This window comes from Hemiscyllium ocellatum, chromosome 4 (assembly GCF_020745735.1).
Source record: "Hemiscyllium ocellatum isolate sHemOce1 chromosome 4, sHemOce1.pat.X.cur, whole genome shotgun sequence".
Lineage (NCBI taxonomy): Eukaryota > Metazoa > Chordata > Chondrichthyes > Orectolobiformes > Hemiscylliidae > Hemiscyllium > Hemiscyllium ocellatum.
In genome coordinates this window covers 28,405,675-28,418,898 of record NC_083404.1, presented here as the reverse complement: position 1 = coordinate 28,418,898, position 13,224 = coordinate 28,405,675, and the positions used below count along the sequence as shown (strand labels likewise).

At 38.0% G+C, this 13,224-nt stretch overlaps 1 protein-coding gene across 1 annotated transcript in view; it reads right to left on the bottom strand.

Moving 5' to 3' along the window:
- The window catches only part of LOC132811730 (activin receptor type-1-like), a 45,649-nt gene that overhangs the window by 11,329 nt on the left and 21,096 nt on the right, over window positions 1-13,224 (bottom strand). The window contains exons 3-6 of the mRNA XM_060822841.1: window positions 10,406-10,660; window positions 4,951-5,162; window positions 2,551-2,650; window positions 607-753 (exon numbers count right to left, since the gene is read on the bottom strand). Coding sequence (XP_060678824.1) covers window positions 607-753; window positions 2,551-2,650; window positions 4,951-5,162; window positions 10,406-10,660 — 714 coding nt within the window. The remainder of the gene's footprint in view (window positions 1-606; window positions 754-2,550; window positions 2,651-4,950; window positions 5,163-10,405; window positions 10,661-13,224) is intronic.

Below are 13,224 nucleotides of genomic sequence, written 5' to 3'. Positions count from 1 at the left end.
AGCCTAAAGCCTACGTAGCATCCACTGTGTTCAGCCATTTGTTTTGTATCACATGGAGTAAATCTAATTGGATGAAGACTGGCCCCTGTGATGCCAGGGACCTATGAAAGAGGCCTGCACTTAAAACCATTACGTCCTGACTAGTCATTTGTTGTGGCCAACAGCTACTGATGTGTTGCTTTAATTGTTGTTTCACTGTATGCAGGGTTGCCATGTTTGAAAGTGCACTCATGTTGTGATTTTAACACCTTTTGGTTTATATTGTTAGTAACGCTAGCATTATGGCTTAGATTTCAATTACTTCAGTTGCTACACGTGCAAATGTGCCTCCAGTTCTTTTCACGGATGCTGTCTGGCTTGCTGTGTTTATAGCATTTTGCTTTCATTTTTATAAATGAAGTTAGCTACTTTGCTGGTATTCTCACATGTTGGTGGCAAGGTAGCTGTTATTACTGCATGAATATTCATCTCAAGCAACAGGCATCTTCCTCTCCTTTTACTTGATGTCTTACTTGCTTTACTGAATTTTATATTGTCTATCATGAAAATCAGTTTGAATTTCACAATGTGCATCAAAAGCAAGGGTATATATAAACTATTTCTCACCTAATATATTCTCGTGGCGAAGAAGAACAGTATTATAAATTTCAGTCTCTCTAAACCAAGATTTCTCATCTCTAGATGAGAAGATTTTTACCGCAACATTTTCTCCTTGCCACTGGCCTCTCCAAACTTCTCCATAGCGACCCTTTCCTATTTAAGGTGGGGAGAAAAGGAAACTTGTTTTAGTAGTTGTTTGGCTATATTTTGTGATGCAGGCATTTATTGTGCGTTGGTAAAGGAATCATACTTCCTTTTCTGAGCTCTTTAGGCTGAACCAACAATTTAAGATGAAGATGTTGATCAAAGACTTATAACCACTTTCAATAGAAATTTATAACCACTTTTCCATAGAAACATTGCGGGGTTGTCAATTTATCTTACATTTTCTAGTTCTCAGTTGGATGCAATAATGTTGGAAATAAAGCTGAATTCCAGAAAAGCATCAAGCAAATTATCAGATTAACAGATATGGGGCAACAAATAGCATGTTTAGATACAGTGGGGCAAAAGCAAAATGAATACAAGGCAGTGGCGATCTAAAATAAATAAGCCAACTGCTAAACAGAGTAACCTGCATTCTAGCAATTTCCCAAATTTGGCACAGATATTATATCTATAATGCATATTGATATTTTATCATACCTAGACTTATTACACAAGTACTATAATACATAAACCAGTTGCCACAACTATTTTATATTTTGCCCTGTAAACATCAGGTGAGTTTCTAACAGTTTTGGAGCATGCTACTCTCGAGTATTGTTTTTGTTCAGTGTCACTAACTATTCATTCTCCCATAGATTTGGTTGGGACATTCAGGTGGCTTTTTATCCCTTATATTTATTATTTTGAGGAACAATTTGAAACTGCCATCTTTATAAAGTTTGGCATTTGGTATCTGTTGTCATCTTTAGCTTTGATAATATATTACAATTAGAGTTTTCACAATACAACCGTTTTTTTAAATCTCTGTTGTTGTGATTGCTATTGATAAGCCCATTCCATAATTCATGATTTGGGGATACACAGGGAAAAAAAAAATCAGAATTTGTTTTAGCATATCACAAATTTTTACAAAATATCAACATTTAATATTTGAGCAAACCTTGAAATTTTGTTTACTCAGTTGCTCTACCCACAAGATTCGTTATTAGGAGAGCAAGGAAACAGTGTAAATGTGTGTGCTGCATGTTTTGCTTTACTGTCTGGATTATAAAATTTGACTTCTTAATAGTTAATATGTTAAAAGCTGGTTAATGTGTGTAAACATATTTGCCCTCTTAATATGATAACTTTTTATTTATGCAGATAAAATTTTTCTAGATGTTTGGCATGTTAAACCAAAACCTTACACTTTTGCAAACATTTGGCCATTTTGTAAAGAACAGTAAAAGCTTTGGAAACTGGTTTCGGGAAATTCCTGTCTAAATGGGTCGATCATTTTTACAGTAGAGTGACTGTAATATTTTCCAACTCAAATACCAAAAAACCTAGTTTTTATTCTTTTATTAATTTGTACTTCATTAAATTTAAAATTGTTTAACCATTTTTCTGCTCTCAATCCACTTTGAAAATGACAGCTTCTACAGACATTTGAATAGTTACAAGGACTGCTTTTTAACAGTCAATGGGCCACAATGCACTAAGTGACAGTGACAACAGTGACAAACAAGTCTGTCATCAACAATCTCTAATTCCAGCAAACTAACTGAAATGTCCATATTCTTGTTTGCCCAGTGACATAGCCAAAAAGTCTATTTTATGTAAACATTACTCAAGTTAAACAGTTTCTTGTTCAGTGGGAGAATAAAGGACTACAGGGAAAACGCAGGAAAGTGGAGCCAAAGAATGTTGGATCAGCCATAATGTTACTGAATGACACAGCAGGGGCCGAATGTTCCTATTTCTTTTGGTCTTATGATCTAAGCTGCATCTTGCTTTACTCACCTACACACTCCATCAAAGTAATTTGTCTGGCAACTGTGCGTTGTACTAAAAACGGCAAACCCGATCCACTGCCTGATGTACGAGAGTGATCAAGCAAATCCTAAGAATAAAGAATAAAAAAACAACAATATAGAAGTGGAAATCAGTAATATCTGGTTACAATACTTTAGAGTCATATTTGAAGTCTGACCTAAATAATATTTTCACAACTGTTCTCTTGGGATTTAGTTTATGTTGAGTCAGAGGCTGAGAAAACATTGGGACATCAAAACAAAGATTAACGTAGCATGCCACAAGCTGATTTTTAAAAAGGCAATATTAGTTACCGAGAGATAACTGAATAGAAAGTCTGGTATCTTAAACTTATTCCTTGCTGATTCCCCACTCTCCGGAACTCATCTTCACTAAAACTGAAGTGAGAATTAAATGGTACAATTAATTTAGCTGATTTTGCAAGAACTTTGAGCACAGTTTTGAAAGCAAGCATGCAGGGTGACAGAAGGCTCTTTTTCAAAAGTGGCAAATAATATTCACACCAGAAAAGTGCCAGGCTGTGACTATCCAATGAGAGAACCTAATCATCATCTGTTGACATTCAATGGCATTACCATTGTTCAATCCCCTGCTCACATCATTCTTGGAGTTATCATTGACTGGAAACTGAACCAAACTTGCCACATAAATACTGTGACTCCTAGAGCAAGTCACAGGCTAGGAATCCTGCAGCAAGTAACTGACTTCATGACAACCTAAAGCCTGCCTACCATCTACAAAGCACAAGTTAGGAATGTGATACGTTGCTCCCCACTTGCCTGTAGGAGTATAGTTCTAACAACACTCAAGAAGCTTCCCACCATCCAGGACAAAACATTTGATTGGCATTAAGTCCTCAAACATTCAATCCTTCCACCACCAAGGCCCAGTAGAAGCAGTGCGTACCATAAGTCGGGCTCCTTCGACTTCACCCAGGAAACCCTCCTAGGAAATCACTACCATCTAGAAGATCAATGGCAATGAAACCTCTCCAACCTTTCTAAATACTTCAGTTTTTTCATCCTTGGAACCAATTTGGTTAATCTTTTCTGCAGTCCCTCTAAGGCTGTGGTGTTCAAAAGTGTACATAATGATCCAGCTGAATGCTTTATGCAAGTTTAACACAAGTTCCTTGTTTTTCCATGCTATGCTCATCTTAATAAAACCTTGGATACTGTTTGCTTTATTAAATGTTCTCAGCCTCTCTCACTCTCTTTAATGATGTACATTTACATTTGGGTTGTGTGGCTCCTGCACACCTTCAGAATTGTACCCTGTTACCTTTCCCTGTTCTTCCTACCAAAAAGAATCACTTCTCTGCATGAAATCTAAACTTCAACTTATCTTTTGAAGCTCTATGCTATCCACTACGTTTCACAAAATTTACAAGTTTTATATCATTTACAAACTTTTGAACATGTTTGCAAACATACAGATCATTGATATAAGAGGAACAGCTAGGTTCTAACACCAATCCTTGTGCAACTCCATTATAAATCTTCCCTCAATCTGGAAAAGAGCAAAATTCATTTCCATTTGTTACAGTTCTTTTTATCCCATGAACCATGACTTATGAACTAAGTCTGTTGTGAAAAACCCTTATCAAATAAGTTTTGAAAGCCCATATGTAGTTCATGAACATCATTACACCCTTCTCCCCATCAGCTAGCTCAAAAAACTCAAGGAAAATTTAACCATAGTTGGCAAACTTATTTTTACGAAAAGGTGTAACATCTGCAATTCTCCATACCCCTAGCACCAAGCCTGCATCTAAGGAAGCTTGGATAATTTTGAACAATGCCTCTGCATTTTCCACAGTCACTTCCCTCACTATCGTTGGAAGCATCTCATTTGGTTCTAGTGTCTCATCAAAATTTAAGCCGACAGCCTATCCAGTACCATCATGTTTCAATTTTGAAATCACGTTTTCAATTCTAATGCCTGAATCACCTTGTCTCCAAGCATTTCTTTGACGGTATCTCCATCTTTAGCAAAAATAGATGTTCAGATATTCATTTAGGACGCCAGTCATGCCTTTGCCCAAATCCCCTTTTTGGTCCCTATTCAGGCTCACTCTCTCTAACCACCATTTCAAGATTTATGTGCCCATGAGCACAATTAAACCTAAGTATTTCATTTTAAAAACAGAGAAAACGAAGCTTGCTATGGCTTTTAAAACATTTTTTTATGGAATTTGACATTAACCCCATTCACTGAAGGCTACAAACTGTATTTAGACGAATGAATGAACTAATCATATACCAAAGTAGTGACTGAATCTTATAGTGTAGCCGCAGTCAACATCCTTTTCATATTGAAACACCTATTTGGTTCACAAAAGTTTAACAACAAAAAGGAACTGATTACCGCAAGTGTACTATCTCCCACATTGGAAGCTATAAGGCCATCAATTGCTCCATTTTCAGCATCATGGGCATGTAACCGTTGCATCCTGTTCTGGTGAATTTTGCGGCAAATCAAGACAGCGACCACAGACAAAACTACCAGCACTATAACTGGACTAACTACAAAAATGATTAATGTCTCCACACTGTAGTCGATTGGTTCTTCCTTTGGTGCTGAAACAAAAAGAAACAAAAATTAATAAAATAATCCATTTTCATTGTGTTAATGCTGATGGTTTTAATGGTTTTCTTAAAAGAAATAACATTTCTCTCATAGAATATGCACAATCCCACACACATATCAAAGGAGATGCTAGGACAGTGTTATTTTTCAATTATGTTTTAGAGAAGTTCATTGGGAAAAAGGATTCCTTGGGATGCATAGCAAAAGAGAAAAGTGTTCAAAGTTAAAAATCACAACACCAAGTTATGGAAGCACTAGCTTTAGGAGCGCTGCTCCTTCATCAGGTGGTTGTGGAGTATAAGATCGTAAGAAACAGAATTTATAGCAAAAGTTTACAGTGTCACATAACTGAAATTATATATTGAAAAATACCCGGTTTGTTTGTTAAGTCTCTCATCTTTTAGAATGACCACGTTGATTTCAGTTCTTTCATCTGTAACTCGCAAAACCTTTTAAAAAGTTACATTCTCAAGGTGAACTTTAACAACTGGTGGCATGTCGGCCCAGACAATGCATTGAAGGTGTGAGCTGCTCTGTGTGAGACTGTCTGTGCCACAATGGTCAGACTGATTCTAATCCAAAAACCAGATTTACAGTGCTTCCAAATAAACCTGTTGTGTGATTTTTAACTTTGTACCACACTGGCATCTCCAAATTGAAAAATGCATTAACTGCAATCAAAGCATTTGAAAATGGAAAGCAAGAATGAAGGAGTGAGATCTGGGCTGGTGCTTGGAATCACTTCCTTTTTAACTTTGAAATGAAATGGGGGTACTGCAGGCAAGGCTGGCATTTGCTGCCCATCTCTAATCATCATTTCAGAGGGGAATTAAGGATCAGCTACAGTGCATTAGGTTTGGCGTCATATTTAGGACAGTGTATTTAAAATTCGCAGATTTCCTTTCTACAGTACATCAGGATACAGTGAACTAGTTAGGATTTTATGACAAATGATACTTTCAGGATCACCATTACTGACATTAACTTTCAATTCCAGACTGATAAGATTCAATTTAAATTGCACCAACTGTCATGGTGCTAATTGAGCCATGTTCCCAAAGCGTTTGCCTGAGCCTTTGGATTACTAACCCAGTGACATTACTAAGAGGCAACCACATTACTGTGAACCCTACTTCAAAGTTCATCCAAGATCAACCTGCCTATTGTCCCTACTATCTGCAGCAGCTTAGCCAGTTTCCAAACCAGGTCAATAATTGGTTGTCAATTCTCCTGTCCACTACTTAATGCGTGGTTTCAAAAATTAGATTCATCTAGTACAATCTATTCTTTACAAACAAAATGCTGTTAAATAGAAACATACATTTAAAAAATACAACTGATTTTCATGAGTATGTCACTCCTAAAATATCACAGGTGAGCAAGAAAGCTGATTTCACGAGAAATAAACAGTACTAAGGTTGCTATACATTGCAGCTTTGAAATGAATGTTAATGTAAATGGATGATCCGAATGCAATGCCAATTAATGTAGTCAATTTGCATATTTCAAATGTGGACACTGGGGATTTTACTCAAGCATGGTTAGACAGAAATTTGCAGTTTCCTTTAAAGATTCTTTATCTCCCAGGGTTTTTAGATTAGATTAGATTACTTACAGTGTGGAAACAGGCCCTTCGGCCCAACAAGTTCACACCGACCTGCCGAAGTGCAACGCACCCAGACCCATTCCCCTACATTTACCCCTTCACCTAACACTACGGACAATTTAGCAAGGCCAATTTGTTCACAAACTTTATTGATGTTGCTTTGGGTTTACAGATTCTGAAATCTAAACACAATAAAATTACTAAGAACTATTTAACATTTTCTTTTTCTTTACATCTTTTCAAAATTATCCCTCAAGAATCTATATAGTCTTCAAAAGATATCTACTAACTTAGTTACATGCAGATCTTTCTTCTCACTAATCTGTCGACTTGCAGTTTTACCTGCATTTGAACGCACTTTCTAGTCGTTTACCTCGTTACTCACAATCTCTACCAATCCTTAAGCCACCTTCTTCCTTTAGCCTTTCAACGTGCGACTCTGGACTCTCACTGAATCTTTCACTCCCAACTCTTTTGCTTGCTGCTTCCCTTCAAAGGTGGGTTGGGAGGGGAAAAAGTCAGGTGACAGCAAGACAGTGGGTTAGGAAGAGGGGAAGATCTCAAGCTGGAGAATTGGCATAAAGGGAACACTGAGTGGGAAAGGCAGCTTCAAAATCTGCCATTCAGATCATGCAGTCTTATGTCTGACTAGCAGGAAACTACTGTAAAATGAAGGTCATGATGGCAAATGAAAATACTGGGTAAAATGATCATGAGAGTGAAAGAATGCTATTTGGAATTAGAGAATTTCTGCAGTATGGAAGCTTGCCATTTGGCCCATTGAGTCCACACTGCTCCTCTGAAGAGCATTCCATCCAGGCACCACCCTCCCCACCCTATCCTTGTAATCCTCATTTCCTTGGGGCAAGTTAAATGAGGAACACCTCCATTCAGTCCATAAGCATGACCAAGACTTTCTAGGCTGTTGCCAATTCCACATACCAACTTACTCTCAAGCTCACGTTTACATCTCAGGCCTGCTACACCATTTCACACAAGCTCAAGGAACGATATCTCATTGACCAAATTTGGGAATTTGTTACTTTATGAATTTAATATCAAGTTCAACAGGTTCAGACCATAAACTCTTATCTGATTGATAGTTTTCTTTTCAGTGTTTGTATCTTGTTTTGCATGTTTTTGTTTTCAGTCAGACCTGACCTTTATTCCGCTAGTAACACCTACTCTGGACTAATGCGTTGTTACTAAAATAAGATCCACTCACTATGCCTTTGTTCCACAATAGTTCTGACTGCTAATTTTTCTTGCCTGTTCTTGTCCTTCCCATTCTGTTCAACTTGACCTCCATCCAATTTTAGCAACAACTTGAAACCATCACATTTCCAATTCTTTAGTTTTGAAAAATCATTATTGGACTTAAAACATTAACTTTGCAGATACAGCCAGACCTGCTGAGTTTCGCCAACACCTTTTATTTGAAGTGGGGTCTTACTGTACAATAAAATCCATTGACTCTTGCTAAGTGCTGTGAGGAAGGCATATGGTGTACTGGGCTTTATTGGTAGAGGAATTGAGTTCCGGAGTCCTGAGGTCATGTTGCAGTTGTATAAGACTCTGGTGCGGCCTCATCTGGAGTATTGTGTGCAGTTTTGGTCGCCATACTATAGGAAGGATGTGGAGGCATTGGAACGAGTGCAGAGGAGGTTTACCAGGATGTTGCCTGGCATGGTAGGAAGATCGTATGAGGAAAGGCTGAGGCACTTGGGGCTATTCTCATTGGAGAAAAGAAGGTTTAGGGGAGATTTGATAGAGTTGTATAAGATGATTAGGGGTTTAGATAGGGTAGACACTGAGAACCTTTTACCGCTAATGGAGTCAACTGTTATTAGGGGACACAGCTTTAAATTAAGGGGTGGTAGGTATAGGACAGATGTTAGGGGTAGATGCTTTACGCAGCGGGTTGAGAGTTCATGGAATGCCCTGCCAGTAGCAGTGGTGAACTCTCCCTCTTTATGGTCATTTAAGCAGGCATTGGATAGGCATATGGAAGTTATTGGGCTAGTGTAGGTTAGGTAGGATTTGGTCGGCGCAACATCGAGGGCCGAAGGGCCTGTACTGCGCTGTATTTTTCTATGTTAAGTAGTAAGGCATTTCTTAATTTTGCAGTTCAAATCAGAGACAGTCAAATGATTTTAGAACCTGCATAGATTTCAATTAACCTTAGTAACGTAGGCAGGGAACATATAAAGACCACTAATTATTTGATTTCACACATTTTTGAGACTGCGAAGCTGCACATTACTTCCTGTGATGTTGTATTAATTAGAGATGTAGAAAAGATCAGTTATTAGAAACAAAATCAAATCACATTGAGATCAGTCACAGTAAGGGTTATGTGTCGTGCTTCATAGGCAATGCATCTGAGAAAGAGTATTAAAAAACTGTTACTGGAGGTCAGGACAATTACTTGCCTGCTCTGCTCACACTATATACCTACGGAGTATCCAGTCTTTGAAACACGACACTAAATAAATTATCTCACTGGTTGCCTTCAAACTACTGTCAGAATGGCATTCTGTTACCATCTGTGCAACATTCCAAAGGTTGCACGAACTGACTGCAACAGATTGCACATTCGTATATTCTTGTTTTACTTGCATATTTAACATTGTTCACGCAAAGGAAAACCCTTAAAGAATAAAAATGGCTGTAAAACCAGACAGTCAAGCTTGCCAATGTGTAAATTCAATAATCTTGGGCACACCACTGTGAATAACACAAATGTCTTCTTCTAGCAGTTCAGGCTGTTTTGAAGTGCAAACCCCTTCTTCAATTTTTGCAGGCTATGATGCTTGTAAATATAGTAACATTACAAAACATTATGGTTAGGACAGTGCAACAGAGCTGAATCAAATCCGTCTTTCTATCTCTGTGTTCACAACACGGTAAAATTAAAGCCTTCAAAAACTCTCAAAATTGACCCAATGTTTCCTAACCAGTAAATAATACTAGATACAGGTTTCGATCTTAAAACAAAAACTTAATTAATTAACAATATGGCAACTTTAATGGAGCAAAATTAAACAAAATAATCTAAATGATCTTTGCCTTAAGCCCAAAAGTCTTTGTTCTCAGCCCCATTCACAGAAGAGATAGACAAACAAACAGTTAAGGAATAAACAAAAGAAAATAACAAACTAGCTAGAGTATTTAGGTGGTTTTCATAATGATTTGTTCCACAGAGATGGATGATGGCTTCTTGGTTAATTTTCTGTAGAACCTTTCAATTAGGAACCAACCTGCAATTACTTCCAGGCCTAGTCTCATGAAGATAGATTGTTTAGTCTGCTTTCCTTTTAACGCAAGCTGTTACCCATAGTCCAAAAGTCATCGTTAGCTCTCAGTTCCCAGCTCCAAATCAAAATTGATAAAAGAATAAAGTAAAAGATATAGGTTCTGCAAAGTTAACAATAAATGAATGGCAGAGTACTACTGGCAATGCCAAAGTCAGAAACACACTGGATAAGACCCATGGATGTTAATAGGATCTGCGTGCTATTTGGCAAACGTGCCAGTGGAATATGCTAAAGTGCTCAAGCAAACAATAACATATACATTTGTCCCATGTTTCTTGTTTAAAAAAAACCAAGAGATCCGAATCCTTACCTTGAGAAAGAAGAGGCATTGCTGTGATATTCCTGTTGCACAGGCTTTCATTGCAGCACCGCACAACAGAACGTTCTGAGGGTAAGATCTTGCATAACATTTCAACTTTTTCAAGTGAATCAAAGCAACCTTTCTGGTACACCGAAATATCTCCATTTTGTGTCACTGAAGCAAAACACCGTAGACCACTGCATTCAGTCTTTATTCCACAGGTACTGCCCTCACATATGCATTGAAGACTTGAGCTTCCTTCATCTACACATTCACAGAAAAATAGATGGGCAAATTTTGCACAATGTTAGAATGACCAGAGACAACCTTTTCAGGCATTTCGTTAAACTGTTTCAAAAGTTTTTGTGATTAAGCAATCTTAAAAGTAAAAAATGTAAAATCTACTTTTATCACACTCAATTAAAGTCATCAAACTTACCTACAAAGAAAATAGTCTAAGCATGAATTGAAACACACCTCCTTGACCATGCAGGTGTACTTAAACATCTCTATTCTAACAAAATATGAATCATGCCCTAAAGATACTCCACATTTATGGGCTGAATCCAAAGCTGATGTATTTAATAATCAATTCTGGACCAGTACCAAAGTATTCAACAAAATCATTCATTGGTTTCACTTACGTGGAGCACTTTTTCATTTTTTCTTATCGGGACAATTTAACATAGTATTTATCTCTTCAACCAGCTTTTCCACAAGAAAATTTCCTTCATTACTGCCAGTGACCAAGCCATATCGAGTTCATAGGTACCAATGTTTGTCCAACGAAAATTGAGGCAACTAACATTCAATTGGCCTCTCAAGTCAAATTTCTCAATAGGAAATAGAATGGTTTATGAAAATGAACATTTTGCTAAAACTACACAAGGTATTAGAAAACTATGAACATTTTGAGTCCCTTACCTAAGGAAAGATACACTGGCACTGGAAGCAATTCAGAGAAGGTTCACTAGGCTGATACCACGTATGCAGCAACACTGAGGAGATCTAGGTTTGGGCTCATACACATTGGAGTTTCAAGAACGAGAGGTGACCTTATTGAATATACAAGATTCTCAGGGAATTTGACTCGTTAGATGTGGAAAGGTTGTTTCTCTTTGTGGAGGAGGCTTGGACAAGTGGGCATATTCCAGGAGTCACCCTTTTAAATCAGAGATGAGGAAAAATTTATTCTCTCAGATAGTAGTCAATCCACAGAATTCTTACAGGTCTATACAGCCTCAATCATTAAGTAGATTCAAGGCTGAGATGGATAAATTTTTAATTAGTAAAGGAATCAAGGATTATGGGGAACAGGCAGGAAAGTGGAGTTGAGGATTGTCAAATTGGCAATGATCTTAATGAATCGCAGAGCAGATTCAATGGGCTGAATGGCTAGCTTCTGCTTCTACATCAAGATCGGCGGGATGTTACTCATACACCCCTACACATTAACAGCACAGAGCTGGTCAAGCTCCTGGGAGTGGTCATCCACAACAAGCTTTCTTGGACTCTCCATGTGGATGCACTGGTTACAAAGGCCCAACAACGTCGTCTCTTTCTCAGGCAGCTGAGGAAATTTGGCATGACAGCGAATACCCTTGCCAATGTTTATAGGTGTGCCATCGAGAGCATTCTGACTGGATGTATCACTAACTGGTATGGCAACTGTACCATTCAAGACTGGAGACAGCTACAGAGAGTGGTGAACTTGGCCCCACAATCACAAAGACCAAATTCCCATCTATAGAATCCATCTACCAGGCCCGCTGTCAAAGAAAGGCTGCCAGCATTCTTAAAGATCCATCCCACCTTGGCAATGTTTTTCTACAACCTCTACCATCGGGGAGAAGGTACAGAAGCCTAAACATACACACCTGCCAGTTTGACAACAGTTTCTACCCTATTGTTAGAATACTGAATGGATTCACAAACTCTTAACATTCTCCTGTTTTTATTTTTGCCGCTGTTTACTTATGATTCACGTATGTATGCTACTTAACCATATGATCTATCTGTATTGCTTAGAAGACAAAGCTTTTCACTGTGCCTCGGTACACATGACAATAAATTCAATTCAATTCAAGATCAGGAAGCTACGGAAGCTCAATCTGCAACAGCGTGAACAATCTGAGGGCAATCCGTAGGTGAGAATGTAAACATTCCTCATGGACCAACAGGTCATCAAACAATCAATCCAACCCGATAGACCTGGCTTGTGAACATATCTGTATTGTTAGAAAGAACATCACAAATCAGTGACAAGCAAGGAAATTTAACAAGCTGGTATACAAATGCAATAAATCATCACTAATAGCAAATAATTGCTAATTGAAAAGGATTCCATAGTTTAATTGGGAAGACAGGATGCCAGCAAAAGGTGTAAGACTACTGGGTGCACTGTGGTCCCGAATTTATTTGATCATTTATTCACAGGATGCGAATTTCACTAATTCAGCCAGGATTTATTGCCTACCCTTAACTACCCTCAAAGTGGCAGTGAGTAGCTTTCTTAAAATGCTGCAATAAAAGAAAACATGGGTAAAACCATATACTATTCCAGATGGAGCTCCAGGAATTTGACCCAATAGCAGTGATGGGAAAGTGATGTAGATTTAAGTCAGGATGGTATGTAGTGTGGAGAAGAAATTTGAAGATATAGTGTTCCCATGCAGCTGCTGCCTCTGTAAGCATTCAGGCCATGAGTTTAGAAGGTGCTGCCTCAAGGAGCTTTAGTGAGTTGTTGCAGTGCACCTTACAAATTGTGTCATTATGTGTCACTGAGGAAGGGAGTGAAAACTGAATGTGTTAGCTGGGTTGTCAATCAA